Source organism: Aplysia californica, unplaced genomic scaffold (assembly GCF_000002075.1).
Source record: "Aplysia californica isolate F4 #8 unplaced genomic scaffold, AplCal3.0 scaffold00082, whole genome shotgun sequence".
Taxonomy (NCBI): Eukaryota; Metazoa; Mollusca; class Gastropoda; order Aplysiida; family Aplysiidae; genus Aplysia; species Aplysia californica.
This window is the reverse complement of record NW_004797352.1, coordinates 513344-534934: the sequence shown is the minus strand read 5'-3', so window position 1 is coordinate 534934 and position 21591 is coordinate 513344. Positions and strand designations below refer to the sequence as shown.

The 21591-nt window shown below is 38.7% G+C and overlaps 1 protein-coding gene across 1 annotated transcript in view; it reads left to right on the top strand.

Annotated features, from left to right (window-relative positions):
* Positions 1-21591, top strand: part of LOC101847943 (EP300-interacting inhibitor of differentiation 3) — a 29994-nt gene that overhangs the window by 2760 nt on the left and 5643 nt on the right. Inside the window, exons 2-9 of the mRNA XM_005094451.3 lie at positions 4041-4127; positions 5165-5295; positions 6859-6980; positions 8918-9023; positions 10699-10795; positions 12655-12746; positions 15317-15365; positions 17111-17202. Coding sequence (XP_005094508.1) covers positions 4041-4127; positions 5165-5295; positions 6859-6980; positions 8918-9023; positions 10699-10795; positions 12655-12746; positions 15317-15365; positions 17111-17202 — 776 coding nt within the window. The remainder of the gene's footprint in view (positions 1-4040; positions 4128-5164; positions 5296-6858; positions 6981-8917; positions 9024-10698; positions 10796-12654; positions 12747-15316; positions 15366-17110; positions 17203-21591) is intronic.

Below are 21591 nucleotides of genomic sequence, written 5' to 3'. Positions count from 1 at the left end.
CCCCCCTGACCATATAGAATTATATAGGCAGCCTTTATTCTCACCCCGGCGAACCTTTTGACTCTTCTCACCCGGTGTGCTTTCACTGTGAGGCCAACCTTTGTAGCGTTCACCGTGAGCCACAGAATTCTACACTGATAATAGAGTATTAAAAGTGTAAAATTCTGTGCCTTGAACAAACGTTACATTAGCCGAGCTTACTAATCTAGATCTAGATTCTAGCGCTCTTGTTGAAAACGTGCAATTTTCCTTAAAGGGAAAAACAAAATGGCGACCGGCGTAGTTCGGCTCGGTTCGAAAAGTGAAATAGCCGTAGCATCTTTGTCGCTTTGTAGACAACCAAATTAATTAACTTTTGTGTTTTAACATCATTTTTTATCTTTGTTTTTGTCTATTTGCTCGTCCACACCGATAGACATTATTTCAGAAAGAGACAGAGAAAGATAGAGCAGTAGATCTTGTGATAACTTTCGGGCGACCCATGTAATTTGGCTCGATTTGAAAAGTTAAAAATAGCCGTAGCATCTTTGTAGACGTATTATAGCTTACTTTTATGCTATACGTCAGTTTTTTCTTTGCTTAAATTGTCAAGTTGATCATCCACACTGATAGACAGTATTCTGAAATTAGGAAGTATTGTTTCACACCGGGTGAGAATAGCCAACGCTTGCAAGTCTCACCCGGGGTGAGAAGTCGATCGTATTTTTATTCTCACCCCGGGTGAGGATAGGAAGTGGTGAGAATGACATGTCTCACTATTCTCACCCCCTCCCTTGTTTTACCGGATTAACACAACAGGGATCAGGGCTGAGGTTACTGGGGCTAATGCTCCACAGGATCGTATTGGTGTCCGAATAGATATAGATCTACATCTACATCTAGATCTAGTCACAGTCTGCAGGGTTGTCAAATTGGAGCCAGTCAAGAAATTTGGCTCTTTTGGATTGCGTCTGGCCTGGAGAATTTCATTTGGCTCTCTGGCTCTTTTTTGGCTCCAAACTCCAAATGTTGAAGAAAAAGGGAATAGAAAAGGCAAGAAAAAAAGAAAAAGAAAGAATATAAGCAAAAAAATAAAAGTGAAGAAAAGAGCTTGGATTGCTTAAAATTATTAACTCTTCCTACTGCGTCTGTGCTGAGATGCGAATCTTATCAGCAACCGATTATATTGGACGTTCTAGGCAGGCTGCCGGGGTCACTCAGTGTGTACTGTTGGTGTACAGCGTGCGCGCGCGCCGGGAAACGTGTGTTTTCGCCATGAGTACAGTGGGAGTGTGTTAATCGATGATGAAAATAACGCGCTATCTTTCATAGCTTTCTATTTATAAAGTGTTACAAACACATGAGTAACCCCCTCTCACAAGCCGATAAGACATTACGTGTAGTTATGCCCATTCAAATAACCTTTCTAGACACTCTTGTTGTTATGATGAATGTCCTTGGGGTTCGAAAGGGGATAACGATAACATCAGGTCAATTTCAGGATGGTTTGCAATCAAATTGTTCTTTGTACCTGCACAATGTTATTGAAAATTATCAAACAAGCTTATTTTTTATCAGGTAGTATCATTTCATACAAAATCCAGCTCATTTGAAAGATTTTATATAGAAAAATGGAAGTCTGACTATCCTTTCGAGCTCCTCATGTCTACGTGGGTCAATTTCTTCTATAATTTTCTTGGACGAACATCTAGAGCTACCAACTTGGCGTGTTTTGAATGAGACGTATGCCTTAGTTACGAACCAACGCAGGCGGTTCTAGAAGAAGGCCACAATGCACACAAACTCAAGCAGACTGACGCACACACACTTGACCTGCGTGAATGGGGATCCGACACGGGACCCGAATTGAACGGGAGATGATGCTTGGTGCGTGTGCGCTGAGCCAGGGGCCAGACTGACGCGGAACCAGAACGCAGGCGAGGTGCCGAAATAGGCTTATCGGGCGACATAAAAACCCGGCCCCCGCAGGAAGAGGGTTAAACTAGTTAACACGATTTAATGCCCTCGTCCATTTGGTCTGAATAATTTACAACCCTTCTACCGTCGTGCAAGAGTATGTTCTCATGCTCGTGTCTCGTTACGTTTGTACACGCTCTCTGTTCCTTGAACCATAATGTCTTGTATGCAGAGAGGCCAGCCATCGTTAAGTATGTAAACAACGAATGGTCCGGCCGGCGGTTGGTCCAACATCCGACTCAGTATCGGTAGTGAGCCTTTTTTATTTTACCGGAGAGGCGAAAAATGTTTTTACATTATGATTATTCGTACCCAACTACATGCGGTAAGCCACCATCGGCCTTCGAGAGGTCGGAGGGAGTCCTCGCCTCATGCCCACACCGTGGTGGTGGCTATTCTCACCAGTGGGGGGTGGGGGTGGGGTGAGAATAGCGAGACATGGGTTATTCTCACCCGGGGTGAGAATAAAAGTGGCTTAGAAAAAAAACATGGGAGGGAGGTTCACGGGGGATGTCCCCCCTGAAATTGGCACTCTCCTGTACAATTGTGGTCCCGTTTGCACTAAATCACACTAGCACAAAATACTACTATGTATCGATACTAATTTAAATAGTCGGTATCAATGTTTTATCAGTAGATCTACAAAAATGAGCAGTAAACTAGACGCACACAACTCTCACTTCAAAACACAATTAAACAAAGCTCAACACCAGAGAACCCAGCACACAACTGCCTTTTTAAAACACACCCAGATACCATAAACAAATTCCAAAACACCGAAAACTCATCAAACCCTTTGACCTCAGAGTCCTTGAGGACCTTAAAAACATACAATTTTCCAAACAAGACCTCCAACAATTTCTTTTCCCCGGCTTCCCTCCGTGGCACTTCACCAAGGCAAAAGTAGACTTACAGCAAACGCAAACACCAAAACATTTAAAGCAGAATATAAAAAAACTTATTGAAAAATACCCGGTGCGGAGCTTATATTTATATCTTCACAGATGGCTCCAAAAAAGACAATGATGTGGGCGCCGCAGTCCTATCTTCAAACAGTACACACCAGAGGAGACTCCATCCCGAAGCCTCCATTTTCTGTGCGGAGGCCACTGCCATTGACATGGTACTGGACTCGGTAGAAAATTCTCCTTACAAATCTTTCCTTATCCTTTCTGACTCTCTGTCTTGCATCGCCTCACTCACAAACTACACACTCCTACACCCTCAAATAGTTAGGCTACAACAAAAAATACACACTTTGACTGAAACAGGGAAAAGTATCGTGTTCGCATGGATACCTAGCCATGTGGGCATCCGAGGAAACGAGCAGGTAGATGACCTGGCGAAGAAATCCTTATCGCTTCTGTTGGGATCAACAACGAACACTCTCCCACAGACTGACTTTAAAAATAAGTCTGTGGGAGAGCCATTGGAAAAAACAAACAAATAACAAACTGCACAACAATAAACCCAAACTGGGAACGCAAAATCCTTCGGGCCTCTCCAGAAAAGACGAGGTCATTTTTACTCTATTACGCATCGGACACACGGCCCTAACACACAAATACCTCCTTCAGGGAGATGAGAAGCCGTTCTGTGTCGGATGCAACACAGATTTTACCATTAGACACATTTTAACCGAATGTCTAGACTTCGGAGAGACCCGAAAGAAATACTTTAAATGCGAAAAATTACAAGATATTTTTCCCGTCGTTGTTCCCAACAGAATTTTAGATTTTATGAAGGCCATTGGCCTTTATGAGAAGTTATAAAATAGATTATTTGAAATTTTAAAGTGTTATATTTAGAAAGTTGTTTTGAATTTAAAACCTATTTACACTTAATTTTTATCGTTTTAAAAATTTTAATTAGTAATATGGACCAAAATCAGGCAGAGCAGTGAGCTATTGAGAAAAAACCAACTTGTTTGAAGCACTCATATGACCTTATGCAGTTGCGAGCGCCGTAAAACCCCGTACTAAACATAAACAGACTTTAATTTAATAATATAATGAATGTCAGGCATTGATTGATATGCATGTGGAGAAAGAGTTCCCTCAAAATTGTGTTTTTATGTCCCACAGAGAAGAAAAACGAATTGATTGACCCGACTGATGGAAATGATTTGCTCAGTCAAAAATTGTCTGCTGTGGACAACATGTTTCAAAAAGGTGAGTAATGTCATTTTTTTCTATCAAGGTCAGAACTGCTTCATTGTCTGCCGTTTTTGTACACTCTGTTAAATAAAGTGGATGGAATTTCCTGATGGGTGGTGAGGAAGTGTTGGACTCTCAACTTTTTGATTTTATTCGCAGGGCACTCATTGTTGTTTAGTTCTTTATTATTTATTAACTTATTAACTCTTTCCGGACGTAGTTTTTTGGGGGGTCCAGACATCATAAGTTGCGGCTCGATTTGGCTATGCAGGTGGTGTACAAAATAACTTCATGGAAGCATAACCATCACTCAAAACGTAGTATATGATATATCAAATTGAATGAGGAATACACCCCTATATATGAAACAAGGATTAATTTTGAACATAAGTGTGCTTTAGAAGGGTTGGAAATGGCGATGGTGATGAGAAAAATAAATTTTGACTAAAAAAATTGCTCAGATGCTACTGGATCGCTAACAATAACAACAACAGCAACGAAAAAAATTACGTTCGCCAAACATGTGAAAGCAAATCAGCATAGCTATCTTATCATATACAGGCCAAGAGCATTATCTATAAATTTCTGAATGTGCAGCTTTTTATTTGAAAGCAATATTCCAATTTTTGTTTAAGTTATGATATTTATACTGAGTCCGGTTACATCGTTTTGTTGACGCAAGACTGCAAGAACTAATTCACTTGTTTTTCCCCAAACCACGCTTTGACAAAGTGAAACTAGATGTTTTCGTTTCCTAAATCCTTTCCGAGTTTTTCAATGGCTAAAAAAAGTAATTATAAATGATGGATTGTGTTAAAACGAAACAATACTGAGCCACCCCATCACAGCCGATATATCTGCGATACGTCCGTAAGGGGTGTGGATATATCGGCGATACGTCCGGAAAGAGTTAACAGCTTTAGAAAATAATTTTTGTTTTTAACAACTGCCCTCTGGAAGTAAAAAATTAATAGCAAAGCAGATAGTGACGTAATACTGGTTGTGATGCTCCCCTTGGCTGGATACTATTTGTTTTGTATTTTCTTTTTCAGTCAAGATGACCAGAGAAGGTGCCCTTGATTCAGCATCTTTGGTCACACTTGCAGATTATGGTAAAATGAAGGCCCAAGCTTTAAAGACGGATTTTATAACCTTTAACCCAGCAGATTTCTGTGAGAAAGTGGTGAGTGTGTTGTCAGAAAAGTGACTGAACTGTTGTGCCCCATGATTCTATTCTGAATAATTTATTCTTTGTCTAATGAACCATTTTGATGCGCTAATCCGTCGAAAGAGGTGACAATACTGTTTGAATTAATGAACAATCTAAACTTGTCAAGCAGTAAGAAAAATTTTCTAATAACTGTTTGATTTTCTTTATATTCATTATAATGTCAATAATTATGTCACTGTGGTTCATAATTTAAAGTGGAACCCATGTGAGGTATTCTGTGACTCATGGTCAAAGCAACATACATACAGATATTTTAAAGCAAGTTGTTTGTGTGATAGAATTAGTTAATGGATCTCTTAGTCCATGCATTATCAGCATTTTGAGAGTGTTAATTTTCCCATTAGAATGCTGAATGGCAAGTATTATTTCCTTAGTTTTGTTTTGGGGGGGAATGATTTTTAAAAATCTAATATAATAATATGCTTAGGCATCACACAGAGGTGCCAATTTTCCTGATGAATGCTGAAATCAAGATTTAAAAAAAAGTGTCCACATTTTGCCCAACTTCAATTGGGGGGGAGGGCTGGTTTATAAACCTATCTCGGTAACTATGGCCTTTTTAGATGAAGCCTTATAGCAAGGAGGTATATATAACAGGAAAACATGTACAATTTAACGTTTATTTGTTTTGTTTAAGTCTACAATTGCCATGGTAAAGCTGCGATATTGAAAATATACAGCTGTTATAAAAGTAAAAAGGATTTTTTATTTACCAACAAATTTGGTACATTGATAGATATACTCAATACAACAAAATTTTATACAGTTGGGATTTTGGATATCTTGAATAGGAAAAAAGTTAGATCCATGTAACTCACTTATGAATGCATCAATGTTATTTTCCACACGTATAAAGTTAGGTTATGGTATGAATAACCAGCCCTGAAAATTTCATTGGAATAAAAAATAAAATAAAAAAGAAGATGAGAAAAAACATCAGAAATTGAAGTTTTGAGAAAAAACGACATTTTGTTACATGAAAGGTAAAATGAAAGTTCTAGGACAGAAAATCTGAAGGATGATGTTTGTAACACAAAGAGTAAGCACTTTTTAGATTTACAAGTGATTGGAGTATTATAATATGTAAAAAGTCCCGATACCATAAATTGACAGAAAATCGTCAATTTAAAACCAGCCCCCCACCCATATCAATAGTCACGAAGTTGTTCGCAACTTAGTTCAAGGCAGACTTTATTTTAAAATAATTTTGATTGGTAGATTTTGAGTCCCTATATGTGCACATGGGTTGTTATAGCAAGTTGGCTCCTCTGATTACAGGTTAAAAATAAAGTAACTCTTCCCTATTACCTCTTATTGATCACCTGCGCAGGTTAATTTCTTCAATATCACCATTATTGTTGAACCTTCATTGAGGGTGTTTTTCATTTTCTGTAGTTTTTAGAACAAGCGAATGGCTGTTTTTCAGTAAAAGTTATCATTAAAGCAGATGATTACCTTACAGCAGGCTCTAAGCAAGGCAGGGTTTACTGTAAGATCATTTGTCTTGTTTTTCAGAAGTTGACTGTGGCAGGTGATGCTGAATCAGCTGTTCGTGGAGACTTGACACCTGCTCAATGGACCAGCTTGGGACAAACTGTTCAGTCTTTCTTCAAGAGAGCACCGGTTCTGCAGTTTATGTAAGAAAGACTGATTTTCGTCAGCTTCAGGATGTAAAAAAAAAATGATAAAACACACACACACTGACAAACAAACACACACGGAGGGCATATATATATTTATGGACACCCCTGGAAAATTTTAAAGTACACTTGGCTTTCACCTTGGTGATTTGCTGTTGATCCCGATTTTTTTCACCAAATTTCGATTCCCCCCCCCCGAGATCCTGATTTTGGGATTTCATAGAGTAGCAGGTCAGACACTGGTCTGGATCTTTTGTGTTGCACAAATAAAGGAGTCGTGGTCTTCTCTTTAAAAAAGATATTTGTTTGCCTATCTCTTGCAAGTGGTTGGTGAATGCCTCTTGTAAATCTTTCTTGTTTTTCTGTCATGTGTCTGTCATATTAGTTTGTTATCTTTTCATAGTTTGCAAGAAAAACTGAACTTTCAGGAGTGAATTTGTGATATGGAACTTTACTTTTCCGATCCAGCGGCCATTGGAGTTCTAGCCCTTCGGCCAGTCGATATGGCAAAGAATTTACAGGTTTTTTTCAGATGTGTTTTGTCACTGTATAGAGTATTTCCAATATCTGGGGAGGCAGGTAGGTATGTACAACGCAGGTGGCTAAGTGCAAGGCAGGTAAAGAAAGTGGTGTGATACTGTTTTTTCCTGGCAGTCCCACAGTTCGTAATCCTATTTAGACAGGAATTCAGCGGGATGTGTTGTGTTCGCAGGTGAAAGATAATGACTTGTTCACTTCTACTTTGGGAATTTAGAGCATCTTTTGAGTTTGGAGCAATCATGTGTGCTAATACAGTTCTTCTAGTTTTGCCCATTGCCCATCCTTTCAGCCATTGTTCCCTGGTGTTGCGTTGATGATGTTCTTGACTGTGTGTTGCGGTACTTGTGTTTGTGATGCTCCCTTTTTGGCAAAGGTGTCTGCTCTGTTATTTCCTTGAATGTTGCTGTGGCCAGGTATCCACTGTAAAGTCAGGTCGACGGCATAGGTCAGCATGAAGGTGTTAATTGTTAGAGTGACAGACTGGCAGGCATGGCTTTTGAAATTCATGTTTTCCAAAGCTTGGAGTACTGATTTTCCGTCTGTGAAGATGACAGTGTCCTTGATTTTGTTTGGATAGTTAATGAAAAAGTTGGTCTGGTGGAGGATTGCTGCTTTAATGGTGATGGCCTCTGCCTCATAATTTGCGCAAGAAGTACCAAAGGCATCAAATAGTTCTTCACACATCTTGTCAGGATTATGTTCTTTTCTTACTCCAAAGCCTGCGTTAATAGACCCCTTGAAGGCTGACCTATCGGCGTAAACATGGATTAAATTACTAGGGTAGAAGTACTAATAATGGAAATGAAGCCAATAAATGAATAACAGAGATCTTTTGTTGCAGGTCTTCTTTGAATGGCCTGAATTTATTGGAATGCACAAACTGTGAAGGACATGGATGGAAGCTACTTGGCTAAGGCCCATCATCTTAACTTGCTGCATGGGAATCTTTCTTCTCCTCCTTTTTAAAAAAAATATAAAGTTAGCAACGATGTTTTTCTTTTTTTTTTTTTTTCAGCTCTTTATGCTAATTATTGTGCATTATTGTTATCATTAAGGGACTTGTATGTCTAGAGATTAAATACTTGCCTGTTGTACCAAAGGGCACCTGGTTAGATGGCTAGTTTTATGCATGCATTGCTTGGGAGGAACTTTTTTTTGTCCAAGTGAGTTTTTTTTCCTCACACCTAATCCAAAGGAGAATTTATGAGAATTACGAAACCGGTAATTGAAAAAGCTGAAAGTGCTTTCGAGAAAGTAGAGATATCTTCTAGAAGGATGGAAATAAAAGCAATAAAACTCAGTGACATCTGTACCAGTGTTCTGTGAATTATAACAAAGATTTCTGCATTTAACTCTTTTGTGCTGCATTTTTTTTTTCTGTTGTCTTGTTTCAGGTGTGGATCTTTTGAACGAGGTGAAGTGATTCCAAGAGTAGCCAGAACGAAAGAGAGGGAAAAGGTCCAAGATAATTCAGTAATCAAGGCTACAAAACCCACCCAGGTGACTTTAAGTACCTTATTATCCTTATAAATAAAGTTTTGGTCCTTCATTTACTGAACAAGTCTCTAGTATTTGGCTTTCCACTGTAGCTGTACGTCACAAGCTATATCTGCCACACAGAAATTGAAGGTTTGGGTGTGAATGGGATCTGTCATGTTTTCCTTTGTAATTTCTGGAGCAACGCCTGTCTGCCTGCCTAGTGTAATTTCAGGGAATCAAATTTTCAGAACGAACTAGTCTCGTAAGGTCATCATAATTGGCTTCTTTCACACTGATATTGGGTATAGACTGCCAAGAAGAGCTCTCTATCTGTCTCTGTTCTGGTGATATCTTCTCCACTTCCAGCCAGCTGTGTCCCATATGCCTGAGATAGCCTCTAGATATCGCTCCCAGGTAGAACTCGGCCTTCCTCTCTTTCTCTTCTGTTGGGGGTTCTATCCACGTTCTTATCTTTGATATCTTATTTGACAGAAGACAAGTCCGCTTGATGACTTCTTGTTGATTTTCACCACCAGGCTTCATATTATCTTGACAAGGGGCCTTCCGGCCTTCTAAGCAGATTAGTGACTGGTTGTGTCCTCCTGACGTTTCTGTAGCGACGGAGATCTATTTTATAGGATGGGGGTGCTAGACCTGCACCCAGTCCCCAACCTGGAGGACTAGGTGTCTGTTTTGGGAGGCACTCCCCCTGTTGTCATTCAGTTGTCTCCTACGACAAGCTAGCCCCACCTCAGTCTTATTCTATTCTTCTCAACATTGGGGACTGCCCGGTAGATCTCACAGGGTTTTTAAGTTGAAAAAAAAGTACATAAATTTTGTTCTTCTTTCTCTTTCATTTTTTTAAGGTACCAGTCACCAGAACAAAAACGATCCTCTTAGGGTTCTCCACATATTCTGATTGTTTTCTACTAATTTTAGTTTAAGCTGGTCTCTGTGCTTTTCAAAGGATGTAATCTTAAAAGGTGGTAGTGTTGAACTGGTCATCATGCAATATTGATGCAGGCTCGTTATTAATCTTGAATTTGTTAAATATGCGGGCTTACCTTCTGTTGAACCTAGCTCTCTGTCTAATAATAATGATCTTATCAGATTTGCTGGCCTTGTGGTAGTCATCAGATTGGTCATAGTCTGTATGTTGTAACTTTTATTTCTTTCTGAACAGAGCTTTAATTCTTAGTCTGCTTTTCTGCAAAGAAGACCTGTCTGTCTTCCAAAAATGATTGAAATTGGTGTTCTTGTATGTCATAAGAACAGACGCAAATGGTCAAGTTGTTTACTTTTGCTGTAGCAATGTCAGTTGAGAATGCCAAAAGCTTTTAGATCAGTGAGCAGTGCGGTGTGTCCCTATGTAAGATGCATAATGTGTTGCTCAAGAAGAATATTGGGTTGCAACAGTTGAGGTTGATTTTTCCGTTTACTCAGTGTGATGTATCCAACCTTAATTTGTATGCAATGTGATGTCTGTATGAATTGACATATTTGTCATTTTAGTCTAAATTTCTCATGCTTGAGAAATTTCGAAAGGTATCTGCAGTCAGGCCAACAACCTTGAAATTGAAATGAAAATTGTATGCTTTTAGTTGTAAGTTTAAAGTTTGATTGCTTCTACATCTTTTTAAGTTCCAGTTGTTGAGTGCAAAGCCTGATGGAATGCATTTTGTCTGTTTGTACTCAGCTTTCTTCTTTAGAAGAAACAGACCGAGGTGAACTCACAACAGCACAAGTGGATCATCTTCTGAACACCCTGTGGAGTATTTATGAAAGTCAAGATCGTAAGTTTACTTATGTTTAATTGTGTGAATTATGGGTATTCTTTAAGAGGGATAGCTCAAAAGTGCTATAAAGTATTTATTATTATATTTTTGGCACGGCTGTTTTTTTGCATGGAAGTAAAGATTTGTATCCAGCTGTTTATTTTTGTTCCCTTTTTCTTCTAAAGATAGGTAGGCAATTCTTATGGAATGTGGTTGTTTCTTTTTGTGGCTTCAGCAAACATTAAAGAAAGCTTCTGTGTATTTTTTTTCAGTCTAAAACCTGTCTATCTTTCCATGTCAATTCTTCTGCTACTGTAGTTACTTTTACAATATTACAAGGAAAAGTTCACATTGTCACAGAAATGGGCCTTATTGAAGAAAGGCATATCTTCAGAAAGTCATGAAAGGTTGAAGGACATCACATAAGAAGTTGTATAGAAAATTATGTTTTTAGGAATGACCGGGGTAACAAGTTGTTTACTGTTTTTTTAGATGTGTTGTTTCCATTGATGTCATGAACACTCAGGATTTTTAAAGATATCATGAATGTTTATTTTTTTAAATGATCTTTTACAAATGTGTCAAAATTTTGGAAAACTTTTTTAAAATTCAAACTATTAGGCCAAGATCTAGATCGGTAAGTTCACTGTTACTGTTAGAAATCCTTGCCGTACAGCTTTCCACTAGCCTCTACTAAATTCTGAACCCTCGATATATCTTGAATTGACATCGCTGCTATATTTTTCAGCCTTAGAAAAATCTAGATCTGACCTCTCCAATTGACATAATAATCGGGTCCATCAGTTTTCAAATGTTGCAAAGTTTGTTCACTATCGTGCCAAAATGCATTTCTGAACATCGGTAAAAAAAATGTTTTAATTTTATTGTTATCCAGGGATGCAACTCAAACAATGCTCAGTTAACAGCAGTTATATGTTACATACCCTTGAAGAACAGCTCATAACACACCGGGTAACAGCAGGGGAAAACCCCCTGAAAACTCTTAACCCGATGGGTTTCAGTTATGGCAGTGCCCTGTCTATCAATTTTACCCAAAAGTCTTCAGGTCTGGCAGCGAGTGAGTTAATAAGGTGGGCTACAACCTGTCAGGAAATGGTGCATACAAGTTACAGCATAGAAATTGCTATGGGCAGGGTTGTGGAAGCGATGCAATTTTTTTATATAGTTGAAACTATGATAAATGACTTTTGACCATCGTCATGGCATGCTGAGGATACGCCTTTGTTTTCTGTGAAGAGTTCGACAGCAATGTATTTCAAACATTTTGTTCTATTTTATGTCCTGGAAGTGTTTTAAAGACATTACCAATGTCCGAAAACAAATCTTTACACCATTTGTTTTGGCAGTGCTGATTATTTACATTTAAAGTTCTTTCCAACAACAGAAGACATTTAGTTTTGACACTGTCATTGTTGTAACATTGCTGATTGTTAGCATTTGAAAAACTGTCTTCAATCAAAAGACATTTATTTTGACACTGTGAAATATAATCTTTCACATAAATGAGGCTGCACATAACAACCAGCTCCATAATTATGCTTTATGTTTCGTCTTTATTTGTGTCAGGGTGTGAAATGGCAGATGATATTGTTATTGGGGAAGGGGGGGGGGGTCTTAGAAATTAATACCTAAGCTGTTTGGTTTGGGGCTAGCAATATGGATGTTTCATCTCATTTTATCTTGGAGTCTCAGAAGGCGCCACCTCTGATGCTTGAGCCGTTGACTGTTTTGTTGGGGTTTTTTAGACTCCGAAAAGGCAAAGATTTGGCAACCCATATGAAATTGAAATGGCATGTTTCATTTTGATTGTGCAGTTAGAGAGTTAAGTTGTTTTTTAACTTGTTTGTGTTTTTCAGATACCCCAATTTGCTTTTTTGAGTTTGTGACGAACCCACATTCTTTTGGTCAGACTGTTGAAAATATTTTCTATGCATCATTTTTAATAAGGGTAAGTGATTTTTTGCATTTATTGATTCTTCTTATCACTGGAGATATAGTTCCCTGATTATGAAAATTCCGTGAATAAAGGGAAGATAGTTTTGCTATTGGTACAGAGTTAATGGTTAATTTTGAGTTATTAAATTTCACCTCAATATTTGTGGAACTGTAGATGTACATCATGTCTAAAGAACTGGCATTAAGATTTCACACTATCTATATTTCTTGGAAGAATGGCTGGGGTCTCTTTCATGCACAGCACATACACTGGGTCTCTGTTTTAAAAGCTGGACGTAGTAGGTCTTAGCAAGTTCTGTCAACAGTGCTGTGCAGTTTTCCCAGCACTGTCACTGTACTCTTAGTTCTGAGATTGAATGACTGCTGGTACTCAGCCCCTGGAAGGATTGTAGAAGACAAGTGGTCTTGATCCTCTGTGTTTGGGGGGGGGGAGGGGGGTTCTTTATTATCTCTATGCAGTATTATAATGGTAAAAGGCAGTGATATATTTTTTTTTGTGTGAGCTGTCTGCGTTCTTACCGAAGAGACTTTGAAAGTACTGGTTGTATTCTCTTAGTAGGAATGCTTATGAAAGCTGCAACAAGGTCTGTTTCTTGATGGTCTGATTTAAGTGATTTGTTAAAATTTTCTGATCTGTTGTTCATTTTTCTTTGTTTATCCCACTCTTTAAGTTGCCCAGCATACATACAGTCGAACCTACCTTAACGGACACCTGTCTTAACGGAATCTCCCCGCTCCCCCCTTGATATATTCCTCTTTAATTATCTGTATAAAACGGAAACCTGTCTAACGCGGAAACGGAAAGAAAAATCCGCTCCCTTCCGAGGGTTTCACCTGTCTAAGACGGAAAATGCTTTGCCCGCTCAACCCTGATTTGAAACAAAACTCGCTAGTTTGATTCCGCCGGCTCTGAACTTAACACCATGGCCATGCCGCTGGGAGAGGAAGGGGAGTAGGGGTGCAATTTGGGGGTAGATGTTACCCCATCATGTGAGCCCAGAGCGATGCAGATTGTCAGTGTAGTGGTGATGTGAAATCTCATGACTGCCCGTGAGAGTGCTCGAGTAGCGAGCCACTACGGAAACTTTCCTTGGTAGCCAGAAGCCAGAGGTGTGAAATTAGATTGACCAATGCCTGCCGCCCTGATCGTTCGACCAGCCAAGAAAAGAGTTCCTCGAATCGTTGTTACTACGATGGCAGTGAGGGGTGGCATTGGTGGGTGGGGCTAAGGGTGGAAGCAAAAAGTTTCAAAAGTTTCTGTTTTTAATAGGTCAAACAGTGGTCCTATGAAAGGCAAGCACTGGTGGTAATTGGATATGTAAGACTGACGCATGTCATTATCAGACAGGATAGCAGCTGAGAGGTGTGAAATTTTGACCAATGCTTGCCGATCGGACAAGAGATCCTTGATCCCACCGGCTGGACCTTTGATTCCCCCCCCCCCAACCTCCGCCTCCCCCCTAAATTCCCCTGTCTAAGATGGAATTTTTTTCTCGCTCCCTTGCGATTCCGTCTTACACAGGTTTGACTGTAGTTTGCTGTCACAAAAGCAGGTGGATGGTTGGCAGGTTTGCTCCTTCTTTCCTATCAAACATCTCTCATCCTTATCTCTCCTCCTTTTTTGTCAATGTTACTCTTTTGTAACATATCTATTCTTCGGCACTTATGTGACTTTATTGTGTTGCAAGTGCAGTAAAACTCTTACGAAAACTAAACAAAAGCAGGGGGCACAGTTCCCCATGCTCGTGGGATGCAACAAATGCTTCGTCACTGAGGTGGCGTACTTTCTCAAATTTACCATGACTTTTGTCCAGTTCTCTTTGTGATGACCTATTGACTGAGGAATTAACTCACTTGAGAGCCCGGTGGCCTAATCACATGTATTTACGGGATGCGCTTTATCGTTCGATATCTCTGTTGTTGTTTTTTTAAGGTTACAAGCAGCGGGAAGTGGCTAGCCAACAGTTTAACCACTTGTTTTTCGTAAATAATTTGGTGAAATTATGTGCAATACTTTTTGAGTTGTAATGGACTATATCAGTCATCCCCGCATTGCAACAGAAAATTTTACTACTAATTGGAAAGAAAAATTGCATAACCCCCAGATATTGCCGTTTCAAAATATTATTAAAAACTGTTTTGGTAAATTAGATGCAGCTTTCTTTTTCAGTGAGAGCATTTCTTTCTTTCTCTTGTTGCATTTTGAAAAATTATGGTAGCTTTAACAGTCTTCTCGTGGTTTGAAAAATTATGACAGCTTTCAGTTTTCTCGTGGTTAACGCTTCAATATATCCCAAAAGTATCGGACTGCAATGGTTGGTGGGCGAAAAATAGCTCAGGCTCAAATGAATTAATTTAATGTAGCGAAAATTGACTCTCGAAAACACGAATGTGGGCCAGGTTTTGAAATGACTTATTTGTGTAGCAGTTGAAACTCGCACATAAATGAAAATTAAACCACAGTAAAATATTTTTGTACTGCTGTTTGCTAACGGCAACAGAATATATAAAAATTTAGTGCAACCATGATGAAAAATGCCTTAAGTTACTTTTCTTTCTCAGGATGGTCTCGCAAAAGTCACGCTTGATGATGACAGCTTACCAGTTATTGGTAAGTCCCTCTTTGTGTAGTGTAATATTGTTTCATTCTTCTCCTTTTTGTTTTGTGTAAAAAAAAAAAGATTTTATTTTATGGGGGTTTTTTTTAAGGTTAGTTTTCCTGTACACACATTATTTCCATTGCTGCACTGAATAGAAGCTGTAACAATACCAGTATTCTCAACGATAGAAAGAGAAGGTGTATTTTTCCAAAAGCTATGGAAGACCGTCACCAGGGTACATAACATATACCTCATACTCATGTCAAGCGCTGGCTGTGGTTTATTTATATAAGTAAATATTTTGTGTGTAAGGAAGAATATCTCATTTCTCTTAAGAGATTTTTTTACAATTACTGTTGTTTGTTACATTAAAAAGTTGTTTGATAGCAATTAAAAAGTGGAACCTAACTTATTACAATGGTGATGGTAAGCTAAATAAGTGTTTATTCCCTTGAATGTAGCCAATGTCAATACCAAAATTAATATGGTAAAAATAAGTGTCTGGGAAACATGGGTTCTGTCAAACATTGGAAGAACCCGTTGTAAGGCAAGGACAGAGTCCAAATTGGGAGAGATGAAACTGCTACAGTCTGCTTTTCACATTGGACATTTCTTTTGCTGTGAGTAGACTCTTGAGATAATGTGTACCAGACTGTTTCTGTAAGAAGAACTATTTTTTAATGTAATTTCTCATGGAAAGTCTACTACGAGCTGATTTTCAGTGGAAATCGGGTTACTCGATTCAACTATCGGTAATAGGTTTGTGAATGTGTTCACTGAAATTTTGTTTATTTTTCAAAAGCCAGATCCATATTAAAATGCCAAGAGCTCTTTAATTTTGACTTGTATTGTTTTTTTTAAAATAGCCATTTGAAAAGTATAGACACAATCCAACATTAGCTCTTTTTATCCGGGCTACGAGTATACTTGCAACAAGGACCAGCTATACGGTCACTTCAAAGAAGCTAGTTCTGCTTGTAATTTCCAAAATACGCGAATATGGCGATGCTAGCGCTGTCTGAATATTTAAATTTTCCAATGAACAATGGTTTCTTTGTTTTTGATGGGTGTAGAAGCTTGAAAGATGTCTCGAAAACGCACGTTCACGATCGACGAAGTGCATTTTGAAGTGGCGCTGGGTTGTGAGGGGGGATGAGACTAATTTGATGAAAGTGACTCTGAATCAAGTGCCGTAAATTCCGTTGTGGATGATAACAAACAGGACTTAGACTCATCTAATAGCGATTCAGATCACGGTGAAAGGGTCAGTACTGGAATTCATGCTGTATCGATGGGTAGGGCTAGATCTATAAAATCCAATGTGACGTTGTGTGTGCGGCAATCAGGGTCAAGTTGGAGGGTGGAGTACACCTCAAAATCTACATGCCGCAATTGCTGTAATTCCTAACCACATACATTTACAAAAACTACATTCAATTTCTAACATAACTGCCGAATTTCCTTAAAACCTAAGAGTAAACATAAGAAATAGAGCACTTTGAAATATACACCCTGAATTCCAACTCATACAGCGCGGCAGCCCCAGAACGGGGACAGAGTCCGCGGGGGTACGGCCAGGATAAAAATAATTAAAAATGCAAGTTGTTTGTGAGAAAGTATTCTTGTCAGCTGTATTGTTTTGATGCTTGCTGTAGAAATAAGCAACAGATTTTCAGGGCTTCTACTCCACACCTTTTCTATGTTACACACATGTACGTGTATTTATTATTATGCAATAATATTTTGTTTTTCCTAGAACCCATTCAGAAGGAAGATATAGAGAATGAGAGAAGTGAAACTGCTGAAAGACACCAAGTAGTATTATCAATTACTCATGAAGAGTGGAAGGTCAGTGATATTGTGATTGATGTTAGAGATTTCTATAAGAATGGGAGTTTTGAATAGGCAACAAATTGTTGTTATCATTCTACAAGCAACAAAATCATGTTTTGAAATTCGTTGAAAAATTAAAGAAAAAGAGAACACCCTTATCAGAATTGAGACTTGGCCACTTTTCAGTGAAAAACTAGGAATAAAATAACCCAGCAAAATGCAATCAAATTGTAAGATGCCACTTGATGTCTTAATTCAAAAATGAGGTTTGTCCCTCCAGAGATTGATTTAGGCAATTGTGGAATGATGCTGACGAAATACTTTACATCATTGCATTGACTGAATAATATTTTGTCATTTTCACTTTTATCCTTGTTCGGTGATGTGATAATACATGTATGTCTGTGTACTTACTTTCCTATAGCCACATCAAGCTGTATGTCAATAAGATCATTGTCATAATACTATTTTTTTTAATGTAAAAAGGACTGATGAAAAGAAAAGATAAAAGAAGATGGTCAAACACATCTTTTTTGTTGATCAATCCAGTGCCTTGAAAGAGAGAAAAATGCTGTTATGTACGGTCATGAGGACTGCTTGAACGTGAAATGTATTATCAACATTGTAAATCTAGACTGAATCGAAATGGATGCACTGGACTCATTGAAGGCTGCATCTAAATTCACACCAAAGAGAGCTTAAGCCTTTTCAAGTAGTTTTGACTTATTTTAGTAATTATCTATATCAACATCCACTTTATCAAAGTCCACTTGATGGCCAGAATCATCTGCACAGTAGGAATCTAAAACCTCAGTCATGACGAGGTGTTTTCCTCTCAAGGGCACCATCATATAGCAGAACCAAATCTATCAATGTAAGAAATAAACCTCAGTCATGACGAGGTGTTTTCCTCTCAAGGGCACCATCATATAGCAGAACCAAATCTATCAATGTAAGAAATAAACCTTAGTCATGACAAGATGTTTTCCTCTCAAGGGCACCATCATATAACAAAACCAAATCTATCAATTTAAGAAATTGTATTTGAAGTAGAAAGCTATTGTGCGCAAAATGATATTTCACGACAACGATGAAAATAATAGACCCATGCACGGAAGCATGCTGAATGCGCTTTACAACTTTTATCAGTAGCTTGTGTTAAAACAATAAAAGAAAGAATTCTGCTCTTGCATACACCAAACTGATTTGTCGGGACTATCCATTAGCTTTCATACAATGTTATCAAATTGTGGTAACGTCTTATATGAGGGCCAATGCCAAGGTCTGTGTTAATGACATTAATGCTGTTGTGCACAATGCAAAAAGGTTAAGACAGCTCAAGTGACAGGCTCGGCTCATTTATGATTTTAAAAGATGCAATGGAAAAATCTCAGCTCAAGTGCATAAGCCATTTTTTATGGGATAAATAGCTTTCCTAGTTCTTACTTTTCTGTTATTCAACTGGTTATACTCTTTACTGCCTCCAATCAGTTTACGGGGGCTCTCGTGGCCTAGAGGTTAAGGTGTTGGCCTCTCATTCAAAAGTCCCGGGTTCGAATCCGGGTAGCAACCGAACAATTTTCTTCTGTAAAATTGTCTCCTTTCACCTCCTTTCCTGCTCTATAGCAATGTTCTGTTGTCTGCTTTCATTTCCACTTTCTGCCCCCTCCTCTGGGCTCCTTCTGCAGCCTTTCTACTGCTACTCCTTGGCTCCTCCTTACTACTGTCTTTCTGCCACACCCCTGATCTTCTGGTCGGAAAGATCTACACCTAGCCTTCTCGGACAAGGGCGAAAAATCTCGGAGGGCCCGTGTGCAAGTTGCGCATGTTAAAGATCCCTTGGTGGTCTAAAATCGATAAGAGTAGGCTTCGGCCGCCACCCGGGCAAAATTCAAAATTTCCTACCAGCTGAAAATATGAGTTGTGTCCTGCGCGCTCATATGACCTTATGCAGTTGCGAGCGCCGTAAAACACTTTACAAAAACATTACACAAAAAACAAATCAGTTTACTGTGTCGCTGATTGAATTACATCATAGGGACCTTGGGTCGTGCTTCAAAGCATAACGAAAGATTGTTCTCTAGAACAACACTACTGAATCAGACAACCTGCAAGTATCGAATCTTTCCTGCCCCAAAGACATGTCCTTGTAAACTTTCAACTTCCAGAATTCAGCTATCCACATCTACACTTTGAAGCCAATAAGACAGGTTGGTGCAGCATCATCCTAGAATTTCTAGACGAACTGGCTGTACTTTTAGTTTTTTAAGCAGGATGTTGAGTTACTTCCCTAACATATGATCTCAATGGGAAATTGTCTCCTTTCATCTTCTCACTAACAATGTTCTGTCATCTGCTTACGTCTTCACTTTCTGCCCCCACCCTCTCACCTGCCTTGCCCCTTCCTCTGGGCTCCTGACTCTTTCTGCAGCCTTTCTATTGCTACTCCTTGGCTCCTTCTTACTGCTGTCTTTCAACCACGCCCCTGATCTTATGATATTAAAGATCTACTTTCAGCTTTCTCGGACAAGGGCGAAAAATCTTGGAGATCCCATGTGCAAGTTGCGCACATTTAAGATCCCTTGGTAGTCGAAAGTCGATAAAGAGTAGGCTTCTGCTGCCACACTAGGCAAAATTCAAAATTTAATACCAACTGAAAATGGTTAATGTATCTCGCGTGCTTATATGACCTTATGCGGTTGCGGAAAAAACACCTACCCAAAACATTTTAAGTCTTTTTTTAAATTGTGGGACAATTTACCTGTTAGAGCTGAAAAGAACTTTTGTCAGACTTGATTTAGCTAAAAAGAATAATGAAGAATATTCAGCAGCTGGGGATTACTACTATATTAGCTCTGTGCTGGGAATATTTATGTCCCTTTAAAAGTAGGTTGCAAGTCGATGTCTTTGCACCCAATGTGCACCCCCTGGGGCGATGCTACTGACTGAAGTGTCTTTAGGCCATTCCCAAAGGGGGGACATTAACCATGTTATTATGCACAGTAGAATTGTAATTATTGTAAATAGGCTGATTCATCAATGTCATGCTCATAACTGTGCCTGAACTGCAACAGGGAACTGTGGATTTTTCTTTCCTAATCCTTACTACAGTGGAATCCACTTATAACGAGTCCTGAACACAGCGTCACTTTTCGCCCGATTCTGTTACTTTTAGTTCGTGTTACTCAGCAGCCCGCCGGAGCTCCCCGGCTCGGGGTCACGGGGTTAATGAGCCCTGAGGCGACTTTGCCGGTGTCGGTCGGGAAGTTAGCATTTTTGACTATGTTTAAAACGATATAACTTCTTCCCCATCCCACACAGCAAACCATTACGCGGATGTACTAAAAGCTCAATGTCTTGAGATTTATTCTGCGTTAGAATGGTTAGTTTCTGTGCCTTAGTTTTTGTTCTAGACAAGTGTTTGTAGAGTACCCAATTTGTCCTATTTTAGTTACAAAGTTATGAATAAATGATTGTTATTTTTAAAAAGGCACGACAGATCTCTCCAAATTCTGTGTTAAACTGACTACGAATATCATGTCTTTTACCATGAGAAATCTTAAATCTGCGGTAGTAGTAATAGTCAAGTTATAAGAGAAGAAAGATGCACATCTGCATATTTTAACTAAAGACGATCAGCGTTAGCTCTTATTTTACTATTAAACAAGAGAAAGTTACTCTGCGTTTGTTCATGAATCATGCTGTGTCTGTGGCAGCCTGCATACAACTAAAAAGATATAATATAAGCGATTTAAAAAACCACAAAACCGTGTAAATACATGGGTAGAGATCAACTTCTAGTATGGAATAAAAATAATGACAGCTAAAACATTCATTCTTAGTTTTTGTGTAGGAAATATGCGCGGACACAATTATGAATGTAAAGAAATCAGTCACATTGTCAGTTATTGCAAATGGTCATAGAAACGTAAAAAAAGCTGGAAAAGTCTGGTGCTGATTCAGTGTCCCTGGAAAGCTAGAAATTATTCTTATAACCCAATTACGAGAAGTCATCCCTATTATTCGGTCAACTTACAAAACCTAGACTTAGCGTTTTAAGAAAAGTAAGCAATTTCTGGAGTGTAACAGATACTGTTCATGTATTAGATCTACGTTGAAGATATATTCTAGCACTAAAATCTATTTGTACTTTTCAGTGAGAAACTTCATGATAACTTTTATAAACTTTCGAGAAAATATGCGAATATTCATGATTATATTAGACACATAAAGTTGTATTTGGAGGAATTACTTCGTAGCGAATTGTGTGCCCGATGGATAACATTGCAAAATTACAGCCTTCTAATTTATTATAAGCGCAGATACCATCTTTTCTGAGTATCTGCACTAATGTTATGTCGTTCATATTCCAAAAGTTTGACAGATTTTGACGATGCGTTTTTT